Raw genomic sequence first — 27,028 nt, forward strand, 5'->3', positions numbered from 1 at the left:
ATTGAGAGTAAAAATATTAATTTAATATTTTTTAAAACTTGTATCTAAAAAAAAGGAAAAAATAGTAAATAGTTAAATATCAAAAGTGATTATTAAATATAATTAAATTATATTATTATTATTATTATTAAATATATTAAATTATATTAATCAAGTTAGGTGTAAAAAGAATTCTATATCTTTTTGTAAACTAATGTAAAGTACATATTATTAGAAAAATTAAAATTTTAGCTGCAAAATTCCTAGTAATAATATTAATTTATTATTTTTTTAAAACTTCTGAATAAAAAAAGGGAAAAACAACATTTTGATATATAGAAAAAAAATTATCACTTTTAAAGATACATACGAAAAAAAAAAATCAAAATTTTAATTCCAAAATTGAGAGTAAAAATACTTTATTATTTTTTTTATAATTTTTTTCTGAAAACAAAGGAAAATGATGTACATAAAAACAGTTTGTTTAAAAATTTTCAAAAAATTGGTTTGTATCTTTTGTTCAGACTCTTTAAAATGTATCTTAAAAGAAAAGTTGAAAATTTAACTTGCAACATTGATAGTAAAAATACCAATTTATTTATTTCTGGAAAACAAAGGAAAGCATGAATTTTTTTATTTATAGAATATTTTTTTTTTTCAAAATTTTCAAAAATTTGTTGATTAGATTCTTTCATTAAATTTTTACAAATTTATTTCTGAAAAATAAAGAAAGTCAAAATTTGGATTTATAGAAAAGTATTTTGTTTCAAGAGTTTCATGTCCTGTGATTCAGTCTTCAAAATATGTGCTAGAGTTTAAACTCAAAATAGAATTGATTGATGAACGGTTTATCAAATTTGTTTGAAAACTTGACTTGACAAAGACATGTTTTGAGATTTTTCAAATTTCTTTGAACAAACAAATAAATAAGTAAAAAATAATTTTGCTTACCTTCGGATATCGGAAAGACTTGATCTTCGGATAGGTGACCTTGGTGTTGTCGCTCTCGAACCAAGGATAACGGTACTCTCCCACCAGGGTGTCGTTGAACGTCACATACAAGAGATACATCCCATCGGGCGAGAACCAAACCGTGTGGGAGACCTTCAGAATCTCCGTCTCGTACAACCAATCGGGCACGCCGTTGAACACCACACCAGCCTGTCCCGTGTTGGTGATCCTGCACACCAGATCCTTCTCCACCTTCGGCTTGTAGTAAATGTCGTTCTCGTGAACGAAAGCGATGCCCGTACCGTCCGGCGACCAGGTGGCGTATTGGAGATAAGGCGCGTTTTCGTCCAGCTCCTTCGGCGATAGCGGCTTTCTTATCCTGCAACAATGAAATGTTGTTTTAACGGCAAGATTGTTGTTCGTGTTTTGTCGGTGATTATGGCTTCCTTGCTCTTAAACAAACGTTCATAAATCAGTTTGAGTGGTTTTTAAATGTCCCATAAATCGGTCGCAATTACGTGAAACTGGCGTTTATGTGCTTTGGGACGGAGGTAATTGCCTATGTGAAATTTGGCGGTTCGGTTTTCACGATTACGTTCTGCCATAAGTGTGAGTTCCACTCGTAATTTAACAAAATTGTCCTTTGTTGGTGTTCGACGATAAAGAGATCGTTTCAATTAAATGGAATTTACACTCCTCCACTCGAGAATTTAGTGTTGATTTAAAAATAACTTCTTTATGTCTCAACGACAGTAAATTAATATTTCTATAAGATTGTTTTAATTAATGAGAATTAATAATTTCACTCAAAAACTCGTGTAATTATTAATCTTTTAAAGATAATTAATGCATGCCTTCAGAATTTGGTTATTTTATTTAATATTTTTAAGTTTAAAATAAGGAAATAGTATCTTCTTTGTTTTGATGTAGTGGTAATATAAAAACTAACAAAACATTTAATTAAAAATACATATTGAAAAATAATATTTAAATGAAAAATTTCTGATTTTGAAAGAACTTACTTACGTTAAATAACTTTAGTAAATAGAATGTTTAATAAATTGACAAGTTTTAATTTCAGCAATTTGCATAATCAAATTTTATTTTACTGTTTATTTTGTATTTAACAGAATTTATTAAATACCTGATAAGATTATAATCCTTTGATCTTCTTTAAAATATGGCAATTAATTAAAATTTTTAAGATTAAGCTATTTAACTTTTAAAAGCCTATAATTTTATATAATTTCATTTTACTTTCTCAAATAGAAGTTTTTATCTATCAATTTTTTTTAATTTATAGTAATATTCTTTTAAAAAATATTAAAATTGAATAAAATTTTAATAGTATATAAAATTATATATTTATGATAATGTCTAGTTAGTAATTTTTGTTAATTATTTTATAAAATATTAAGTCCACGTATAAGATAAATATGAATTCTTAGTTTAATAAAATTTTCACAATCAAACTTCAAATCCACTGGTTAGAAATATTTATTTATCTTTTTTTCTAATTTTACATTTTTTTTTATTTTCCAGAAGAGTACTATATAAATATGGAATAAAATTATTGTAGTATATAAAATTATATATTTATATTAGTTTAATCACTAATGTTTATTAATTATTTTATAGAATAATGTGGCCACATATAGGATAAATATTATTTTAATAAAATTTATGTTATACAATTTTTTGTCCACTGGCTAGAATTTTTTTTTTAATTTTATGTTTTATTCTAATTTCTAAAACTGAACAGTTGAATTTTAAAATGAAATGAAGATAAATATTAAATAAAATTATAATAGTATATAAAATTGTATATTATTAATAAACTTCAACTAATATTATTAAATATTTTATAAAATAATATATTCACGTCAAATATAAATATATATATATTATTAATTTCATAAAATTTACATCATAAAATTTCATATTCGCTGGTTATAAACATTTGTTTATCAAGTTTTTGCTTTAATTAAATTTCATGATTACATTTTCAAATAATAATAGCAAGCGTCACACAAAAATTATTGAAATAATAACTTTTAATTTTATTACCGCACGTACGTACGTATAAAAATTAATAATACCCGTTGAATAGATTCAGTAAATAGGACATTTAATGAAATTTACAAGTTTTAATATCAAAACCTCAGCAATTTGCATAATCATATTTTATATCCTCCGGTTATTTTATATCCAACATAATATGCTAAATACTATCTAATATTTTAATCCTTCGACCTTCCTTAACTCCAAATTAAGTCCCGTATTATTGCGCATTCAGTTATTATCTCGTGTTTATGTTAACGAAATTAAAAACAAATCAAATTTTTAATGGGTTCCGTAATAAAAAGTTATATTCGTTTTAACATGATTTGCTTTTTGGTGTATAATCCCGAAAAGTTTGCTGTATCCGTACAAAACAAGTTTTAAAAACAGTTTAAAATTCTGGCAAATCTTTCGACCGACTTGCCCATAAAGTTTTATGGCTCATTTCTTCAAAATATAAAGTTTGAGGTTTGTCGTAAATTATATCGTAAGTTTGTATGTAGCGAAACTTTTAAAACAGAAATGTGTAGTACTATTTGGTTTTTGCAAGTGAAAATTAATTGATTGATAAGACCTATTTGACCACTAAGTAGGGACTAATGTAATTTTAAAAGAGGCAGTAACATTTTGGTTACATTGTCTCAGATATAAAATCGGAGACACGAACGTTCTTTTTTGACAATATCTTTTTATCACGAACAATCGATATTTTACTATTTTTAACTTAACTTATGGATAATTTATTGAATTTTACCTGGTAGATATTTCATAGATGTAGTAGCGGGCTAAAGTTGTATACGTGTACACGTTCTTAACATCACTGATGAGCAAGACGTAACGCAGATCGTTGGAAATCTTGAAGTCCACTACTTCATATTGTCTCTGAAACAACAACAACAACCATTGAACAATTAAATAATCCAAAACTCCGATTAGACTTACAAATGTGGAGTTAGTCATGATGATGGTTGTCGTCAGGTTATCTGCATTGTATAATGTGATGCCTCCTTGGTCATCTTTGTAAATAAATTCATAGTCTGTAACAAAATACAATAACTTAGTGAATAAATCATAAGGGGTCAAATTGAACAGCATGCTGATATTTCACCGACCAACTATATTAACACATTTATTCAGGGAAGATAAAGCGACGAGTTAAATAAATTTGCACAGGTCTGCTGCATAAATACACCTCAGCATTACCGAAGCCATTTGTTTGTGTAAACCCTTTGTGAGCTTAGGTAGAACCGTAGCCTCTTACTAATATGTATCGGTCGCGTTCCTCTCAGATACGTGCAACAATATCAATAAAAGGAAAGTCAATATAGTTCGAAGATTAGCGAAATCCATTTTATTGACGAATCTTAACCTTAACCACCACCACATAATCCATTAAATTTATTTTATTGGACGAAATAATCCCGTTTGGGAAGTTTTATCTCGTAATGGCGAATTTCTGAATCCAGCAACTCCGTCAATTAACCTCGGAACGGGCTCTTGAGTTTCGGCCAGGCCATACGTAAGACGGGATTGGGGGATTGTTAAGTAAACTCCCGCAAAAGAGAACAAGACAACGGAGGAATTGTTAATAATTGTGTGTGATTGATTTTCGCCATTTTCCCGTCTCCACCCGATCTGATTGAGTGTTTCGAACAGCTTCCTTAAGAGCCCTGGTACATTGGCAACGTTTATAAGTAATTTCGTCGGCACGATTTTATCAGCCGTTGTGTTAGATCAATGATAAACAAAGTTCAAGTTATTCGGGGTGTGTAGATTTATATTTTAATTAAATGTCAGACTAAACAAATTTTAAGAATTTAGGATATTACCTATTTTAGATCAATAATAAATAAAGTTCAAATGATTTGGGTTGTGCAGAATTGTTTTAAATATGTGGATTTATGTTTGTAATTATTTAAAACAATATAAGTAGTTAATACATTTAATAAATGTTAAAGAACAAACTGTAAAATATGGTATCATTTACTTACTGGGATAATATTTTTATAAATAATATTCGATATTTCTGAAACTCAAAGATTACTTAGATCAATGATAAATAAAGTTCAAGTCAGTTGAGTTGTGTAGATTCATATTTTAATTAAATATCTCACATTTTAAACAAATTTGGGATGTGAAGACTTAAATTTTAAATATCATATTTTATGTAGATTTATATTTATAATTATTTAAAACAATATACGTAGTAAATATATTTTTTAAATGTTAATGAATAAACTGTATAATTTATTATTTTATTGGTATCATTTAACTTAACAGAATAATATTTTTATAAATAATAATCGATATTTCTGAAGCTCAAAGGTTACTTAGGTCAATGATAAATAAAGTTCAAGTCAGTTGGCTTGTGTACATTTATATTTTAATTAAATATTAGATTTTTTAAACAAATTTTAAGAATTTCAGATAAAACAATATAAATAGTTAATATATTTATTGACTGTTAAAGATCATATTAAATAATTTATTTTATTTTTATTAATTACTTTTAGTTTGCGTTGTGTTTTTATATTTTAATTAAATATCAGACTTTTCAAACAAATTTTCTGAAAAAAGTTAACTATGTGAATTTATTTTTTAAAACAATAGAAATAGTTTAAATATATTTATTAAATATTATAGAACATACTATACAAATAATTTAATATTTTACATATCTGAATAATTTTATTAATAATAATCGATATTTCTGAAACTGAAATAAAGTTCAAGTTAGTTGGGTTGTGCAGATTCATATTTTAATTAAATATCAGACTTTTAAACAAATTTTAAGAATTTAAAGAAGATTACTTATTTTAGAACAATGATAAATAATGTTTAAATAATTATTAAAATAAGGTTAATAATAATGAATATTATTATACTTTATTATGGTAAGAAACACTACAGGAAAAATAAAAAATATTTTAAATATTTGTACTACATCGTATATCATCAAGACAATAATTTTATTTACTTTTAATAATGGATATTTCTAACATTCGGAACATTGCTTTATTGTGGTAACAGAAACTCATATATTCAAATACAGCAAAAATAAAGATTTACATTTTCAATTTTCAAATGGATTTTAATAAGAATTTATGATCTCCATTTACAACCTAATTCGGTTTATCTGCAATTTCGCTGAAAATACGACTGTCAATTTTAGATATAAAACAGGCTCATATTTCACGAAACAATTACAGAAATACCTACGTATATTTTATAATTTATAAGAGTTTATTTAACAATAAAACAGATATAAAATCAGCGTAATGGTACTTATTATTATTAAATTATGAAATCGTCATATTTTACTAAATTATTATTTACCGTCGCATCATAATTATGTCTCACCGTTTAATTGCCGTCTGTTAATTAAAATTTTTACCTCTCTCCAGCCGCGACGCGCCAGGCGGGATATTAATCAAAATCCTTGTTGTATAAATGACAGAAACAACTCGCTAATACCCATTTACAAGCATCCTCGGGAGGTGAGAACATGGAAGATGTTTTATCGGTTTCCTTAGAATCCATGTAAGACATTGCACGTGAACATGGAAATAATTGGGGCGCCATGGCGTTAAATTAATAACGGATCCAGTCTAAATACATTAAGGAGTTGATTTATGAGGCGTTGATCACATTACACCAACTTAATTCACTCAACCTTTATATTAAAGGTCTTTGGTATCAACATGCGAACGCTTATGTGCCCGTTGGAAAAAAACAAATATTAATTAATTAGGGAATATCGTTTATATAGAAAGGAAAGTGTTAAAATCATCGGGTGCACGATAAAACTGATCGAATTACCCCTTTACAATTTCGACGAGTATCTTGATATACATTTACGGGTTTATATTGTAGTTTTACACGTCTAACCGCAATAAATGTCAATGGGATCAATTTTACAATGCCATAAAATTGTTCAGTGATATAGAAAATTTAAGCCTAGCATATTTTTCGTACGTATTTTCTCTCAGCGGCTGCTTTAAACTTGTCGGATTTTAATTTTTCAATTTGTAGTTGGATTTATAAGGAAACAAGACAATTTTTGAGAGGATATTTAATTTTAGGTGCTAAATTGGCATTAGGCGGTTGTTCAAGGAAAGGAAATCGAACGGAAAATTGTTCGGGACTCAGAAAGTTCTTACCATTGTCAAGCGTAATTTAATCAAAGTGAAACACAGGAATTCAGGAATTCAGTACTGCTTAAGTAACAAAAAATGAGGCCACAATTGTTTAAGAATCTTACTGGTATTTCTACTAAAAATTAAATAACTTAATTAAATTTTATACAGTTCATTTGTCCAATTGAAAATTTTTTTCTATTTTTTGTTAACAATATTATTGATAAATTATTATAAGTAAAGGGAACAAACATAATTTTATAAATTTAATATAGAAGATGAAAATTAATTAAATTCATTTAATTTTTTGTTAGATTTTAGGTTTAGTTGTTTTTTAATATTTGGAGCATTCGCCAAAATTTAAAAATCATGAAATAAAGTTAATTATGGTGAATGCGTTAGTTTCAAATATTTTCGACAACAATAAATATTTATTTTCTTATTTTATCAGATTTATTAAAATATTAAATCAAACTAATTGCTTAAGAAATATTAAGTATTATTGCATTTCAATACAAAAATAAAATTTATGTGATTTTCAGATGAAATTGGAACTTTTTATTAACGGCATCAGTAAACAATATAATATTAAAAATTACATCAAATTTAATTAACTTTTGAGAGAATCATTAGGGAAATCTTCAACTACGTTTGTGAACTAGACAAAGCTATTTCATTAAGAACAACATTAAATTTTGCGAACAACAGACAAATTAGTAATTGAAAACAAATGACAATTACGTAAGTAAAATGGAATCGCAGTGAAATTGCATTTAACAGGTCACAAAAATGGTTAACGAGAATTTTATTGTCCCAAAGAAACTAAAAACCGTCTGAACTTTGATCATCCTATTCCTTCGATTATCGATTTTATTGTGCAAGAAAATGAAATTGAGTAGAAAATTGTTCGGGATTCGAAAATCGTTTTATTGTGGTCACGTAAAGTTTAATCAAAGTCACACAATAATTTTAGTCTGGCGCACTAATCGCACAGTGCAAATTAAAACCGGAACCGTACAAACAAAAATATACGCGACAACTCAATTATTATCTTTATATAAAAGGTACGTTCGAAAATGCAATAAAATTGTTAAATCCGAACACGGCTTATCCTTTTGTACTTCCTTTATTTTTGTACGGAAAGTCGCTTCGGATATACATATCAGATATCTATTTTTGCACTCGTAATGCGTTTCTTTTTCCACGAGACCAATTTCATATCCTGCAGTTGGATACGGTATTGAATTTATCTGAAAACAAACACGTATTATATCCTTGCATGTTTATTTTAATGCAATGTACGATGTTATCAGGATAAATCCATTTTATACGTCCGTATAAACCGACTCGCTTCCTATTTAGGTTTTTAACTTTATTTCAGATACATTTATGATAAGAGCTTCATCGCGTTCACAAATGTTTTTGTGTGTATTTATTAAATGGACATTTATGAGTTATGTGTAATTAAAAGTTTTAATTTTTATTATTTTCGTTTGTTGGTCCATTTTAAGTAAAATTTAATTAACTAACTAATTTTAAAATAATATATTATAGTAATATAATATATTATTTTAATATATTTTATATATATAAAAAAATAAATATTAAGTTACTAACATTAATTATCAAGGATCAAGAAAATTATTGAACGGGAAGTAAAAATTTTATATTTTTTATAAAAACTACAAAAGTTGATTATTTAAAATACTACAAAATCAGCACAATTATGGGATCAAAAGTTTCAGGAGGAGTTGTATCTTTCAGTCTTACAGTTGTAACCAAGAATTTTTTAAACAATTCTGAACAATCACATTCTTATTTTATCTATTGATTTGTGTCGTTAGGTATGATGGTGATTCACACATTGAATATTTTATTTATATTATTGATAGTCTTAAAATAATTGAATGTTAAAGTCTAAATTTTTATATTTTCTCAAATCTAAACTCTAAACTGAGGATAATCGAAAAATTATAGACAATTTCTGGTCCATTTGAAATATTTTTCTTATGTTGTCTTACTCTGACTGAAAAGATGTGGCACCAGAAGTTTTTTTAAATATCTTATAAATATGTAATTCACATTCAAAGTTTAAAAAAAAATAATAAATTTTCTGTAAAAAAAATAAATATTAAGTTACTAATATTAATTATCTTAATTAAACAAAAATTTTTTATAAAAACTACAGAAGTTACTTATTTAATATACTACAAAATCAGCACAATTATAGAATCAAAAGTGTCATTTCATCCACATTGTTTAGTTCCCATTGGAACAGATTTGGTTTTAACAAAAGTTGTATCTTTCAGTCTTACAGCTGTAAACAAGAATCTTTAAAACAATTCAGGACAATCATATTCTTCTCTTATCTACTAATTTGTGTTGTTAGGAATGATGGTGGTTCACATATTGAACATTTTATTTATATTATTTATAGTCTTAAGCTTATTGAATGTTGAATATTAAGATACTCACGTTAATTATCTGACTTAAACAAGAAAATTATTGAACAGAAAATAAAAATTTTATTTTTTTTTATAAAAATTACAAAAGTTAATTGTTTAATAGATACAAAACCAGCACATTTATAATTGTGCCATTTCATCCACATTATTGAGTTCTAATTGGAATAGATTTGGTTTCAGGAGGAATTGTATCTTCCAGTCTTACAGTTGTAATCAAGATCAATCATATTCTTATTTTATCTATTTATTTGTGTCGTTAGAAATGATGGTGATTCAGACATTGAATATTTATATACAATATTTATATATATATATATATATATATATATATATATATATATATATATATATATATATATATATATATTTATATAATTTATAGTCTTAAACGGTCAATTTCTGTTCCATTTGAAGTATTTTTCTAGTCTTGTCTTAGTCTCACAGATAAGATGTGGTTCAAGTTGAATTACCTTTGATTTTATTGAGTACTGAAGTCATGAGAAGTTAGTATATTCTTTTTAAATCATTGGAAAACAAGATATTGTTTGATATGTCTCTTAATGTGTTTTCATATTACGTCAGCTTCGAAGGCATTGTTTTATTTTTTTTATAAGAAATTCTATTATAAACGTAAAACAAACCACATAATTAGAGTATTAAACCAGTAAATAATCAGCACAGTTATAGAACTTTTAGAAAATGAGAGACTTGTAAAGGGTGCCCCCAAATGGTCTGTACAGAATTCTATAAAAAAATTCTCCAGGTGATTTGATTAATCTTACCTTAATCCAAAAGTTTACAATTACAGAGTTATCATGTTATTTTCAATTTTCTATATTTCTTCTTATCAATGTCAACGTTATAAAACTTAACATACAGGTTTTTTTAGGGTGACAAAATTTAAATAACCACATATAGCGTATTGAGCATTTGAAAACTGTCATATCTTTTTTGCCATCCATGATTATGGAAAGTCAATATTTATTCGTCTACGTGTTACGTTTCAAAAAGTATACCTCGTTAATGTCGCTAGGAGCAACCTTTTGACAGAAAAATCCAATTAAAGTATATGCAATAAAATAAAAATGACGAAACATGATTTTTATTAAGTGTGCAAAAACACTTGTTTTCTCGTGTATATAAATATTAGATTGGCGAACAAAATTAAACTCTACTCTTTGCATCATTTTCGCACCACGCTTTAAAATTTTAATTGAATCTTGGATACGTTTCCATGATTTTTGTCTTCGGTGTTTATGTATTTGGAGCAAACCATTGATTTTAGAGTAGTTCATAAAATTAATGAAAATTATTAACTTCTGTACATCGATTTATTTCCACCTCGAAAATTTGTGGCAGAATTCTTTACAGATGTTTCAGGGAAAATCTGCATACCATAAAAAATAATTTTATATTTTAAATGTAAATTATATTTAAAATGAATGTAAATATTACTTCAAATATTATTAATAATTTAAAAATCCATTACTTTAATTTATTTTCGTATTTATTTTTCTCTGAGTACTCGAAATTAAGTTACCGCTTCAATTTTTGATGAAACATGTAAACAACTTCGTTTAAGCCACGTCTGCTGCTACTTTACATGAAATTTACTTTTGTCCCATTCGAATTAAAACGAACCCAACCTTAGAACGGTACGTGCCTCTAATGCGAATGCAGGGGGAATAATTTAAACCGGAAACGTCTCAACCAATAAAATCGTACACTTACATGCGAATAAATTATGCCGCGGTACATGCGCGGGCCCCCGTCCGAAATTTATAAATCATCAATAGGCACATAAAACCAACGCACCAATTAGGCAGACACGGTTTCTGGTGTGCTGCGCGTAATACACATAGAGATGCTTATTCGGCACAAAAGCAGTGGGTTAATTAAATTGAAATACCTGAAGGTTGACGCCAATCTGTAGAGGCAGCCCTTTCGCGTACACCTAATTAGATTTATGCTAAAAGCTTTTAAAATCATTATACACCAGCCAGTCCCCGGCGGAATGGCGCGTCGCGACGCCACGACCGTCATTTCACCGTTCCGACTCAAAAACAACTTGGCTCTTCCGACGGCGTATTACTTTTTTCGAGCGACTACCTTTCGGTGGTCGTCTTTACGGTCCGTATTGATGCGACAATAAACTCCGGGTCCGGGGAGAACGGCTCACTTCGAATTCAATTTCGTTCGGGCTGCGAAATATGTTCTCGATATTATTTATTAGCTCTTACATTCGGGACACTTAAAATACCGCATAAATCTTAACTGTAGTATACCTGAGATGTATTTTTGAAACGTTGTTGGAATAAATACGTACGGGGTGTTTCTTAGATGGCGGATAAGCTCTCTGTATCGACGTAGTATACACATTTTGAGAGGAAAGTTTTAATTTCAAAATGTCCAGAGTATAAAAATGAGCTTTTGAAAGTAATTTAGTAAAATGGATGTTTATGAAAAAATAATTCAAATTTATAATGAGGGTCTAATTTTTAAAATTGATTTTAATTTAATCTTACTGTCATCGATTCTTAAATAGATAAGAATTTTAAAAAAAGTGATGTCAGATGATTTGGTATTCTTTACTCTAAAAATTATTTAATTGGTAATTAACCTATGTCTACTAATTTAAATATTACTTTGAAATATAAAATAAAATAATAAATTTGCATATAAATTGTTTACAGAATTTTCTTATTAAGATATATTTTAAATTTATCAAGTGAAATGTAACAAAATATGTAAAATACACATTCTGGAAACAAAAATGCAGTTAAATTTGATACATATTTCCAACTATGCAACAATTCAGTGGTTTAAAATGTATTAGTTTTTATTTTAATAATTATTAAATGTATATATTTAATTTAAAATGAAATATTGTAAAGAACTTTTGTTAAATCAACAACAGGAATATGGATTTTTGCATATCAATGTTATTTTAATCATTAGCAAAAAATACTGATAATAATGATTTATTTAAATCAAAAAACCTTTATAAAAATATTATTTCGTTAACGAATGAAAAATAATTGTAATTGAAAATATGATATGAAAAATTCTTCTTGTGTGTACAAATCCTTTAATGTTCCCATATTTTAGGAACAATACTAATTAGAGCAGGCGATGAAACGATTGAATGAATTAATTTTAATAATTTCAACGTAATTAAACTGCACGAATTGCAACCGCAATTTCTCTCGTGGAAATTGCCAATTTATAATTGATTCGTGATTACTATTGCTGAAAACACGCTGAAACCTCGTGTTTAATTACACCCAATTGTTGAATTTTGGGTCCTAATAGTTGTTATAACAACTACATAAAATAAATGGTGTCAGATGTAAATTGCATAAACTGTAACTAAATACAAGACATTAACGATATACAAATTTTTTGATGCATATATGTTCAATTTGGTATATTTTACATTAAAATCGAACAATGTATAAAATATGCGATATTTTCTTGTGAAATTTGAATTCCCATTATTGTTTAGAAATAAGAAATGGCACAAACTTTTTCCCGTTTTTGCCGAGACATCTCAGATATAAAAATGTTTCTCTGTCTATATTTTGTCATAAAAAGTATAATATACTGTCTTACTGAATAATTTATACTTAAAATAGTAAACTTTATGAAATATTTGATATTTTCTTGTGAAATTTTATTTTTCATTATTGCCAAAGTGTCCAGAAATTAGAGAATTTTAAATTTTCTGTTTAAGTCAAGACACTTAAGATATAAAAATATTTTTTTATCTATTTTCTGACATAAAAAATAATTATACATTGTACGACATACTATCTAAGTGCACAATTTTCTACTTTTTGTACTTAAATTAGTAAAATTTATAAAATATTTGATATTTTTATGTCAAATTTTATTTTTCCCTAAGAATCCAGAAATCAGAGAACTTTAAGTTTTCTGTCTTTGTCAAGACAAATATACATTGTACATTTTCTCTAAATGTAGAATTTGGTACATTTAATACTAAAAATAATAAAATTTATAAAATAATTAATATTTTCTTGTGAAATTTTATTTTTCATTATTCCCTAAGAATTCAGAAATAAGAAAATTTCAAATTTTCTGTTTTTGTAAAGATATTTAAGATATAAAAATGTTTCTCTATCTATTTTTTGGCATAAAAATATACATTGTACATCATTTTATCTAACTGCAGAATTTAGTATATTTTATACTAGAAATGGTAAAACTTAAACGTAAAATTTTTCATTTTTCCTTAAGAAATTTTCTGCATTAAAGCTACAAAAATGTATCACTCAATCAATGTTTATTTTTTGACATAAAGAAACTATTATACATTGTACAACATACTATTTAGCTGCATAATTACACTTAAGTAAAATTTACGAAATAATTGATATTTTCTGGTAAAATTTTTTTTTCATTATCTCGTAAGAATATGGAAATTGGAGAATTTTAAATTTTCTATTTTTGTCAAGTCATTAAAAATATAAAAATGTTTCACTGTCTATTTTTTATCATAAAAAACATTTTATACTTAAAATAATATAAAATTTATGAGATATTTGATATTTTTTTGTGTAATTTTATTTTTTATTATTCCGTAATAATCCAGAAATTGGAGTAAAATAGTAAAATTTATGACATTTGATATTTTCTAGTGAAATTTTAATTTCAATATTGCATAAGAATTCAAAATTTAGAGAATTGTATAGTTTCAGTTTTTGCTAAGAGATTAAAGATATAAATATATTCTTCAGCTTATATTTTGACATAACAAACAAATATATATATTGTACAACCTACTGTTGAAATTGTAGTAAAATAACAATAATAATAATAAATTTATGAAATTTGATATTTTCTAGTGAAATTTTAATTTCAGTATTGCCTAATAAATCAGAATTTAGAGAATTTTATAGTTTCAGTTTTTGCTAAGAAATTAAAGATATAAATATATTCTTCTGCTTATATATTGACATAACAAACAACATATTGTTTAATTGTACAATTTGGTACATTTTATATTTAAAATGAAATATGTAAAATTAATGAAATATTTTCCATTTTCTGGGGAAATTTTATTTTTCATTATTGTTTTTAATCATTTTATAGAATAAACAATAATAATAAGTTTATAATTTTTCCATCAATTTATTTTCATATTATCATTAAATATTTGAGGGCTCATTTAATTTCAAGCATCCGTCATTTATTTTGATGCATTCACCATTTAATGGTGCATTCGCCATATTTCCAATATTTTCTATTGGAATATATAATTCAATCTACGGAATCATTTTATGAGATTAAAGAAAGTATTATGAAAATTGTCTAATTAAATTTTAAAACAATAAAGTATTTACTGCTGTTTGATTTTATTAAACTTTAGTTAAAATTTAATTAACGAAGTTTATTTCTACGATTATAAAAGTTTTAAATCGTCCTTTTAATTTCTCTAAAAAACATAAATATAAAATAAATAGTCTTAATTAGCATTCAGTTATAATTAACCTACTTTGTATTTATATTAACAGAAACTGTATTAAAAGTTCAGGGGATTGCTTGTTTACAATTAACGTTTCATTTTATGTACGTTTTGCGAGTATCAAAGACTCGGGAGATATTTAAAAAAAAAAACAATTTCAAAGTAAATCCTCCGATGTGATAATTAAGCCATCGGAGGACAAAGTCGTGATATATTCACAAAATTATAATCAGGGCATCTTTAAAAGGCAAAGCGTTAGAATAATTCTCAGCTGGCGTTTAATTCTCCGCTGGTGTATAACAAACAGGAAAGCTTTTAGGGCGCGAATGTGCCAAATTTCAAAGTGTTAATTAGAAATTTCCTCACTAAACTGTGCCTATTGTTAATGCTCATGGCGACAGTTACCCGCTTCTCATTTATTCATCTTTAACGCAGCCAAGAGCTCAAGTGCCCTTTAGTTGCAATTCGCGTACACCAAATTATACTTTACAATTCGACTCATTTTCTTTATTACTTTAGGGCACGGCTGAAAGAACCGACGATTGAACTCCGGTCGGTGTAGACATGTAATTTGCATACCCGATGCCTCGCCCCGAGGGCCAACGCTTAATAGAATATTTACTGGTGCGAGTTCGAAATCGCACCCGAATAGTAATAACTAATAATTCCCGTCAATGATGTTGGTCCGTACCCTCGAGCCCGATGCGGTAATTAATCTTGCGAAATATGACAGTGACACGGGACCGACGCGTTCCTCGCCACCTCGTACGAAACACGGGTAAAATAAAAAGTTACGAAGTGTGAAATTCGTCCTCCCCGTTCTCTCTTCTTTTTTTTTACGGCCTCGCTCATTAACTTCCGAATTACTTATTCATTTAAAAGTGGAGGCGGGACAAAAGCCGAATTTATGTCACCGTTCAATGGGCGGGCGTTTTTATTAGCCGCGTAAAAACCTGAACGATGGCCTCAGAAATTTAATTAATGCGGATAATGCGGTGATTACAATGTCCTTTGTTTCCGGGATTTGTTCGTACGGGAGTAAATTTTAGATAAATAAGTGAATTTTCCATTTGCAAGTATAAAAGAGTCGGTCTGGCTTATCCTTTATGTTTCCTTTATCTGTAATGTACGGGGATAAGTGGTCCTTGTGTGTTTCGGTTTTAGTATTTTCTCGTAGGTGTTGAGCCGTTCTTGACGCAGTGTATTCAGGACCATATAAGATTTTATTGCGTATTTTAGATCTATGGTTAACCTGAAACGTTATAAAGAGGTTTTAAATTTACTTCGGAGAATTTACTATTATGCAATATCCTTTGGGTTTATACCGTTTTACCTACTTACTTCCTTAAATGTTACTGATAATAATAATATAATAGTAACATTTCTATAATTTTTTTACTCTTTGATACCATTATATTATTTCTTTTCAAGTATTTGCCCTTTTCCAACGTTAAAAAATTGATGTAAGCATTTTTTCAGTATCTTACGTCAGGAAAAGGCAAATATTTCAAGAGAAATAATATAAAAAATTGATGTAAGTATCTTTTGGGTATTTTACGTCTATGGTTAAGTTACAAAGGGATTCTAAAATTACCCAGAAGAATTTTATATTATTCTTTTTCTTTATATTTTTTTTCTATTTATAAAGATTCTAACACATATAATTATTTAAAATTTAGGTCCATTTGTGTTAACTAATTTACAACATTTTTCTACCAACAAAAATAATTTAATTTTCTTTGTATTTATTTGTGCAACTATAATTATTTATAAACAGTTGTTTCTGTTTCAGATTCTTAAAAAAATGCTAAAATTTTATTTTTAAATAAATTGCTTTTATATAGAAAATATTTTCGTTGTATTTAAATTTATTTTTGTATAATATTAATTTAAAAAAAATATGTAATATATTCATATTTTTTTGTTTCAGCTACTTCTTTTTATCCTTCGATATCATTATATTATTTCTTATGGAATATTTGCTTTTTTCTAACGCATAAAAATTGATATAAGTATTTTCTGAATATTACATTTACGGTTAAGCAGAAATATTATAAAGGGGTTCGAAATTTACCATGGAAAATTTTCTATTATTCTTTTTCTTTCTATATATATTTTCTATTTATAATCTTTATAATATATATTATAATATAGTATTATTAAAAATTCAGGTCCATTTCTGTTAATTCATTTTTTCAATTAACAAAAATAATGTTTGTGTAACTCTAATTATTTATAAATAGTTGTTCTTATTTCAGAGAGATTACAAATATTATTTTTATCGTATAATTTTTTTTTTTTATTTTTATGTTTTTAAATTTATTTTCGTATAATATTTTTGTTTTAGTTACTAATTTTTTTTATTCTTAGATATTATATTATTTTTATGGTATTTTTGCTTTTTTATAAGGATAAAAAAGTTTTTTCAGAACATTTTACGTCCATGGTTAAGCTGAAACGTTATAAAGAGGTTCTAAGTTTTCCCAGGAGAATTTTCTATTATTCAATATCCTTCAGTTTTCTCTTATAAAATATTTTTTGGTTTTACCATTTACAAAGTTATTTACTTTTGTTAGAGACAATATTATTGTAAAAAAAAATGTAATAAATATAATTTAAATTACAAAATTCCGTTTCATTCTTGTTAATTATATATTTTACAATTTTTTATACTGGCAAAAATGATTTTATTTTATTTGTTTTCATTTTTTATGCTAGAAATATATAATAATACAAATAGTCGTATTTAATCAAATTTCTAAACTAAAATCTTTAATTTTAATCTGTTTTCAATATTTCAAATATCAAATTTGGGAACATATTTATTTTAAATTTAAAAAAATAGCAATTCGATTTTTAAACAATTATATTTTTATACATGTTTTATGTTCTAAATAAATTCTTTTTTTTGTATTAAAAAAAAACATTTTAAATTTAAGTTATGGAAGTTTAACTATACAATTTTTTTAATCTGTTTTTTACACAAAATGTATTATTGCTTGAACAATACATTTTTTAGAGTCTATATTCATTAAATATTATTTAAACATGACTAGCAAATAATATAGATAGATAGATAAATAATTTTTAGGGGCATTTCAATTTATTTTTTATAGAGACATTTTTTTATGAAACATCTATTTGTCTATATTAATTCTTATATAATATAAATTCATTATAATTTATTTTTTGTATATTATCACTATATTTAGAATAATCTCATCAATTGTTCAATTATTTGTAATTCTTCTAATCAGTTTTTTTTCTTATTACACCTTAAAGTAACAATTTAAGAAGAAATCTTAAAATTCTTATAATAGTTTAATTACGTCTCATTAACACTCATATAAATTTCACCAATTAATTTAATATGCCAAATTTGAGTATGAATTAAATAATGTTTCTATATACGAATGTAATTAATAATATTCATAAATTTATTTCAATTTAATCGCATTTAGTGATTTTCCCCGTAGGTACGCAAATTAGTAATTGTGTTTAATTAATACTCGTTTAGCATTTAGGTTGGTTTTTACATAACAAAAGAATACAAGCGGAAAAATTTGCATGTTAATTCAACATTACAAAAGCGACTACAATTTAAATCATGTTTTATGCATTAATTCCTAACACAAAATTGGAATTCATCGTGATTTTAGCGACGGAAAAATATCAATAGTCAAAACGATAGAAAAATATAAGTACTTAACGAAATAATTAACGAATAAAAAACATCTTACCATATTGTTCAGTTTTGTTGGGATTTTAAGCTTTAATAAAGATGCTCATGTTATGCCCGACATGGACGAGATTTATCCATGTAATTTATAAGCGGAATTTAATGAAAAATTTGCTGCCTCCTTTACTGTCCAAATTGATCTCGTTAATTTACATCCACTTACTGGGATATGAGAAAAATGCCTCATTATTAAAATATTTCCTCATTAATTTCGCATTTTGGGTGTTTAACATTTAGAGGCGTAGCCTAATTTAAAATAGCCAACGATGCAATCTCAAATTTAAATCAGTTAATTAATTTGATGGACACTGGCAATATACAATTTATATTATTTAGTATCAAACGAAATCAGTATTAATTAGTTTCAACCATAAACAGCCACTCATTATTGCCGGCGATAAATTACAATTTGTAATTTAATATATGCACACATCCATTTTGATTTAAAATTACGTTAGTTTTAGAAAAACATATTTGTATTTTCACTTATACATTGACAAACACGCACATTAACGGGGTGACAAAATTATTAGTTGCAGATGTGGCTTGGTTGGTTATCGTGAACTATGAAATATGTATAACAGTTCTGTTGTTGAAAGGGTTATAAATCGTGAGTAAATGATTTGTTTCTATGTTCGTTTATTGGAATGAACATTGCAATCAGATAAATTATGTTTTAGCAGGATTTTGACGTAAATTACGTCTGAGATTAAAAATTATGTAGATTATCGTCTGATCACGGAAAACTTTCTGGTGCACATTGTGCATTCGGGTCGGGGCCCACGAGACTGTTTTATATTACCATATTTGAATAAGTTTAAAACGCGATTAAACAAAATATTTACCAAAACAAATTTAAATATTCAGCTGCAAACTATAAATAAAACACGTCGCACACGGTTAAAGTTATAAATTTGCTTATAACCACATTTCCTTTTTGCCCCAATAAAACCATTTTTCGACACGGTACATTTCACAGACAAATAACGACATATTCGTCTTATACGCAGATGTAGGAACGGTTATATTATGGGGACGTCAGTAAAATTACAGTTACATTTTATGACTCTCCCATTGACCTTTGTATCTTTTTGCTCACACTTACAGAATGGCGAACTCCGAATGGAAATGACTCTTTTTCAGCCTCCAATAAAGTCGTTATCCCCCGGTTTTTTGTCAATGTTTCGACATGAGCGACATCTGTAATTTTATTCGGCCAACAACGCAAAAAAAAAAACTGTTTCAATACGGCACAAATCTGTTAATAATGGACACATGTATGTAATTCACATGTACGTGCTTAAAATTAACTTCCAACATCGGACAAAGTTTCGTTTTATGTTTAATTATTATGCACTGTATCAAAATACTAAAATTCAGGGGCTAATAATTATAAACTGTTATAATTATTGTTTAGTTATGTATTTTTTCTAGATTTATATACGAATCTTTCAGGATTTATAATATTTTAAATATTATATTTGATCATTTCAAATTATTATTAACGTTGATGATGTTTTAATGGGAAAAATTAACAGATAAATTCATTTTTTTTTAAATTTTATTTGTAGATCATATATACAAAAATTTTAGAGCTTTGGAATAAAATGGGACAATTATTTTAGAGAGCATCAATCAACTCTGAAATTAAATGTCAAACAATAATTAGTTTGTCGCTCACAGTTATAGTAATTAAATCCCATTTACTTTAGTTTTTAGTCTATTTTTGGAAAGATACTCAATATAAAATTAATTGAGGAAAAGTTATACGTGCCCAAATTAAGAAAGCAACGTCCTATTCAAACAAAATATAATAAAACAGAACTGCTGGAGGGGAGTAAACAAAAAGCGATTCTAGCAGTAGTCTTGGAGCCACAACAAATGAAATTTGATAAGAAAATCCAAAGTCTCCATTCCCATTCTCATATCTCATCCTGATGGTGTACACACAGTTTCCGTTTCCATAGTTACCATATTATCGATTGGTTAACAGTTGGTCCCAAGCTGTTTACTTGTCTTCTTCTTTCGCGAATATCGACGTGTCTTTCGCAAAAATTTACTACGCAACGGGGCACAGGCCAATTAACCCTCTCCAAGTTTCCAGACGAACTCCAATACGTTTGCGTAACTTTTCCACCGACGGGATTGGGAATTTTAAAAAACACCGTGTTGTATTTTCATTGGTTAATTAATATTTTGAAGTACTAATTAACAATCTGGAGTGTAATTTATTATCAGCAGTAAAAATATTATTTATTGCTTAGCTAACCTAATCACTAAGAAAGAATGTTAACAATAATTATGTCAAAGAAAAGTGGGCGCAAAAAGTGGAATTTGCTTACATCAAAATTACAAAACATTTTTTTTTAATATTGTAATAACAGTTTCGTATTAAAATCGCTTAGCTCTTGGAATTTAGTTGCCCAGATACTTTTCCTTTGATCTTCGAGTCTCAGTTTCAGGTTTTTGTCTGACATGCCAGCTATTTTCAGATGAAAGGGGAGGCGGTTCATTTATAATTTTATGCCTTGAATTACTGTCAAATTAATATTTTCGTTTTGGATGATTCGAAGCATTTTAATAATTAGGTTTTCTCAAAGCTGAAATTCTAATTAACTGGACCGTACATCGGAATTTTTGCAGTTACAAAGTAAGCAGAAGTGCTCCTTGTTTCAACGGTCCGCGTAAGAGGTTAACTTTTGGCCGGAGTAGGTTTTCATTATGACTTTTATGTAACCTGTTGCTCTCAAGTAGTTGTAAAAAATTTAAAAGGGACCCCGGCTTAATTTTCGCATAATGCCTGTCAGACGCCAGACCGGTGGAGTTGTACGATCGAAGATTCCGTCACCATCTGGTCCTTTTATTTTTACGATGTCGTTCGACTTTGTATTACATCGCAGCGTTACATCGTCTGGAAAAATTGAGCGATGGCTCTTTAACTGAATTGATAACGTCATGCGTCCAATGTTTCAGGACACCATATGGTCAGACCGTAAAATTTTCTCCATCAAGATAATAAAATTGTCCGCGGGAGTCGGGGATACTTCGTTTAAGATTTGTGCATCCAATCCGTTCCAGACCGCGACGACAAAATTTTAAAGTACCAAACTTAATTTATTTATCCTCGGGGACAGCGCAATGTGGGTCAATCGACAGATGCAGATGCAGACCGTCATCGGTTCGAACTGAAAGTTCTCGTGCATTAAGCGTTGCATCGGTCCCGGACTGAAAGTTTAATTGTGTTCGGATTTTGCAAATGCACTAATTGCCATACTCCAACAACACACAATTTCATTTGCGACAATTCCATTAAGAGCCCACTCCACGTGGATAATTTTGTTTGCGGCTTCTCCCAGATGCATGCCATGCGATATGAATAGCAATTTACTCGCTTATTCAATTATGCCACTAAAACTGTCTCTGAAACCGAGACACTGCGGTACTTATTTACATTAGATTTTATCCGGATTAATGACTTTCTTGTGCCGTTCGTATTGGAATTAAAAGTCGGTAAAAAAGTATATATGACTATTTGATGCCATTAGGGGGGTTGAAAGTTAACTGCGCACCATCTAATACCAGGTTTTTTTTCGTTTCTGCCCTCAATAACATTAATTGGGAAAGTTCAAATGCCATTTTATTCTTTAGATGGTTCTGATACTTTGATTCCTTTGTATTAAATGTGAACTAGCACGTGTTCATTTCGACTTGATGTCGGGTAAAATTTCCAGTCACGTACTCCCTGAGATTGTTTTTCGTAATGATTTTGTAAAAAGTTGGAGAACATGGAAATTACATTGAAAATATAATTCTGTTTAATGAGTTCATTAAAAAGGAATTGTGCTACTTTTTTAAAACTGATTGTATTAGTGATGTGTCGGCGTTTTGTAAAAATAAGTCTTATTAATTTATTCATCAACATGTTCCATTAGTCCTGTATTTGATAAAAAATTATTTATGGATTTTAAATGGATATTAAATGGAAGAAGTTCTATCAGGAAATTATACAGAATTGTAAAGAAGAAAGTAAATGAGTGAGAATTGAATTTTTATTTAAATTTAAACGTTAAAAAATATTAACTGTAAAGAAAGTAAATAATTAATGAAATTCGTTTCATTGTTGACTTAATATTAATTTCAAATAGTTTTAATTTTTTTATAATGTTCTTAATTGTTATGTATGTCCTGTGTTTAATTTTGTGATAAAAATGATTTATGAAATTTAAATGAATTTTAAATGGAAACAAGTATTTATATAAAAATAAAATTGAGTTAAGTTTTTATTTAAATTTAAAAATATTTGGAATTTTATAATATTAAAAAATATTAGTTGTAAAAGGTATCAATAATATAATTTTAACTAATAAGTTAATCAAAAATTAATATTAATTGAACAATAATACGAATTTAATTTTTTTTATAAATAAATTTTACAGCTAATATTTTTTAATAATCAGAAAATTTCTTTATGAATATATTTTATTGTTGACTTAATATTAATTTCAAATAGTTTTAATTTTTTTATAATGTTCGTAATGTTCTGTGTGTTCTGTATTTATTTTTTTGATAAAAAATGATTTATGAAATTTAAATGAATTTTAAATAGAAACAAGTTTTTATATAAAAATAAAATTCAGTTAAGTTTTTATTTAAATTTAAAAATATTTGAAATATTAAAAAATATGAGTTGAAGAAAATGTAAATAATATTAGAAATTTTTTTGATGATATTATTTTAAAATAACAATTACAATACAATTAACACACCTAAAATTATTAAAAAAAATCTCAACAGATTTGTTTTTAATTTTAAAAAATTTTAAAACTAAATTAAAACATATATTAATTGTAAAAAGTTTAATTAACATCAGAAATTTTCTGCCTGAACGAAAAAACTGAATAAAATTTGTTTTGCTATATATTAATTACATAAAGTTATAATAGTTGCAACTTTCTCTAATTACTATAATTAAAAGTATAACATTCTAAAATTTTCTATTGATCCATTTATTGATATTAATGTAATATTCAATGAAAAAAAGTTACATCAGGAAATTGTCGAATGAGGATTTTTTATGTATCAAGATATTTTTGATTTTCCAGAACGTTCGTATATTCCATCTTTGATGTGATCAAGTAAAAACGGCCGAGGTCGGACTTGCTTTCTTTTTCAAATACCATTTGAATTAAAAAGTATAAAACGTCTTCCCATTTTTCACAACTCAGTTGAAATGTCCAAAGGCAACGTAATTCCTCCTTGAAAGGCGTCCAACTTATATTCGTAAATCTTTTTAAAGTTGTACTCCGACCTTTTTATACGTATCTGAATAATGAAAACTACTTCATTTAATTGTCCCGAAATTATAACAACGACATTTTGAATATTTTTTGTGCGCACATAAGGGGAGTTAAAAAAATAAATAGTTTTTATATGTTTGCCTAAGATGCAGGCTCATATACATGCCCTTTGATCTACTCAAGTGAAAAAACGCTTTAAGATATCCTCTAATGCTTTCCGTTTGAAAGATCATCTGAATCAAAAAGCATAGGACGCCTCATTTTGGTTCGCGTTTAGTTTTTTGCGACTCAGATAGCTTAAATGTCTGGAGGCAACGTAATTCTCTTTTTAAAAAGCGTCCGGACTAACGTTTTCCCATGGACTCTCCTACACACATAACCACTTTAAAAAGTTTTATCTCGGTTTGCATACATTTCTATCATGCTGTTATTTTTTATTTTTGGTCGGTTAATTAAAAATTCCCCCGGTTTTATTCATGTATAAAACGCAAACTTGAAACGAAACTATGTGGAATTTTATACAGAAGTGCGGGATTACATCTCGAGTTTTCTCACAGTTAAATGGCTCAAATATCTGGAGGCGACATAATTCTGGTTCAAAAAACGCCAGAACTAACATTTTCCCATAAATCTTGAAATATAACTTCTCGGGGAACTTTTATCAGGATTTCCATAAATTTGTGGCAATCTTCCTGCTTTAATTGCCAAGGTGTCACTTCTAATTCTTATTTAGTGGACTTCGATTTCGTTTAGTTGGAAAGATAAATTCCACTGGATTTGATAAATAAAATGTACACGTCCTTTGATTTTAATTTATTCGAAAACTGTTGCAATTTATTACAGGTGTGTGCATGCAATTAATATAAAACCACACAAATTTGCGCTAAGTTTAATCCGACCAGCATAAATAATTTAAATATATGAATTAACCGACTCTCTCTAATTTTACACGGTAACAATTAAGTGTGTGGCGCTTGGTATTGTTCAGTTTGGAAACGTAACATCTAGTAAACTTTGTTCGAAACCACTATAGTAATGAGAATTGCCAGACTTTGATATATATCCACCCCAGTTTCAAATTTAAATAGATTTGTTGCGGCCATCACTCATAATTACATTGAAATGTAACAAATTTAGTTCGCATAGAGGAGGGAGACGTTTTATTTGCATAGGTGAGTGTTTAAACCTAAATGTTCATTGGAAATTTTACACTATTTACTCACAATCAGTTCATCAAATTAAATATTTGTGTATAAATTTAAAGGATTCAATTCAATGAACTGTAAAACTGGATTATAAATTTCCATTATTATTTAAACGATTTAAAAATTAATGAAGTATTGACTATTCCAAATAACAAAAATAGTTTTGTGTTCATTAATTTTTTACTTTCGATTTTAAAATAGCCATTAATTTGGCTGGTTTAATGTTTTTTTCTGTTTTAATCAGTATTTGGGGAAAATAAATGTAGTAGATAATAAATAACTAAGTCAGTGATTCTAAAACAAGTAAATTGTGTGTGTTAAATAACATATTATTATTTAAATTACTATGTGTTTTACAAAATTACTAGCAATCATAATAATTTGACAAAACACTTTCGGTTATTCAAAACAGTGCACGTTTCCCGTACCCAGTTAATTAAATTCAACAGCAGGAAAGTATTCAAACCTCTCGTCTAAACTCTCCCCAAATTTACGATTCGTACTCCTGGCAATTTAATTTCCAGAAATAAATCCAGTATCCCCGTTTTTTCCCGCCGGGATCAGGTATCAGACAATTATGCCAGAAATTACCTAACTGACACCGAGTTTTTCTCGTTATCCGAACCTAAAAATGCTTTCAATTAAAATTTAGCCACCGTTCTGCGGCGAGATTTTTGATTTGTCGACGAACGCATCTCCGGAACGTGTAAAAAGTGTGGCGCAAAATCATTAAGCCGAATCAATGGAGTATGTAGCGGAGATAAGTCGGCGTATTCTTTCTGGCATGTCCGCGTCCGTTTCGGTTCGATTCGAGTCAGCGCCGCGCTGACAAGCCGGAAATTGATTGTTAATTGGAAAAAAGTTATTATTGAATTACGGCCGAAAGTGGATTTATGTTCTCGGACGATATCGGAAAGCGATTAATCCGTCTGGAAGTGACGGTAATAAAATTTTTATGTACAAAACAGGATGGATTAAGTAACTCGGAACGGAAGTTGGCACTGTGCTCATGGAAGCGGGTCAAGGTGGTGTCGTTTAGTTCGCATTTAAAGTGGCGGAGATAATAAACAGTCACTTGTGCATTATTTCGCGGTTTTAAAGTAGACGAAGCTGTAAAAGGCCGCGTTTCAATGAGCTTTTCGCAGTTCTTTTGTCATTGGTTTTTAAGAGATTAAAGTCGTTATCACGTGCCGGAAGCTTTGACTGAATACCCGTATTTTATGAGGTTGATAAAGTAATAAGTTAAGGTAACAAAACACTTGATTTGTGTAAGGTATTAGAGGTGTTAAAGTGTTCTACCAAATTATGTTTTGGAAGTTTTAATAGAATGATTATGTTGGAAATAAGTTAGCACGAGTTTTGGGTAGTAAAACAAAAGATATCCGAAGTTAAAATTCGTTCACATTGTACTATTACAACGCAAATAGAAAACTTTACACGAAAGCTTTTGGTATATACATGTTTCTTCAAGTTCAAGTTTATTTTAGTGACCGAATTAAACATATTTTAATTTATGTTCTTCTTGGACTACAAAATAATATTGTTGAAAATATTTTGAGAAAAATTGTTTAATTTTAATACATTCATATGCATATATAAAAAATATTTAACCTTATTTATGTGTATTCTATGTTAAAATTTAACAAATTACATGAAAAAATGTATTGTTTTATTATTATATGTTATAAACATCCATATTAGTGAAATGCT

The 27,028-nt window shown here is 27.5% G+C and overlaps 1 protein-coding gene across 1 annotated transcript in view; it reads right to left on the reverse strand.

Moving 5' to 3' along the window:
* LOC109609633 (inactive dipeptidyl peptidase 10) overlaps nt 1–27,028 on the reverse strand; it is a 187,205-nt gene that overhangs the window by 19,595 nt on the left and 140,582 nt on the right. The window contains exons 4-6 of the mRNA XM_049961319.1: nt 3,934–4,028; nt 3,746–3,873; nt 931–1,309 (exon numbers count right to left, since the gene is read on the reverse strand). Of these exons, the coding sequence (XP_049817276.1) occupies nt 931–1,309; nt 3,746–3,873; nt 3,934–4,028 (602 nt within the window). The remainder of the gene's footprint in view (nt 1–930; nt 1,310–3,745; nt 3,874–3,933; nt 4,029–27,028) is intronic.

This window comes from Aethina tumida, chromosome 1, assembly GCF_024364675.1.
Source record: "Aethina tumida isolate Nest 87 chromosome 1, icAetTumi1.1, whole genome shotgun sequence".
Classification (NCBI taxonomy): Eukaryota; Metazoa; Arthropoda; class Insecta; order Coleoptera; family Nitidulidae; genus Aethina; species Aethina tumida.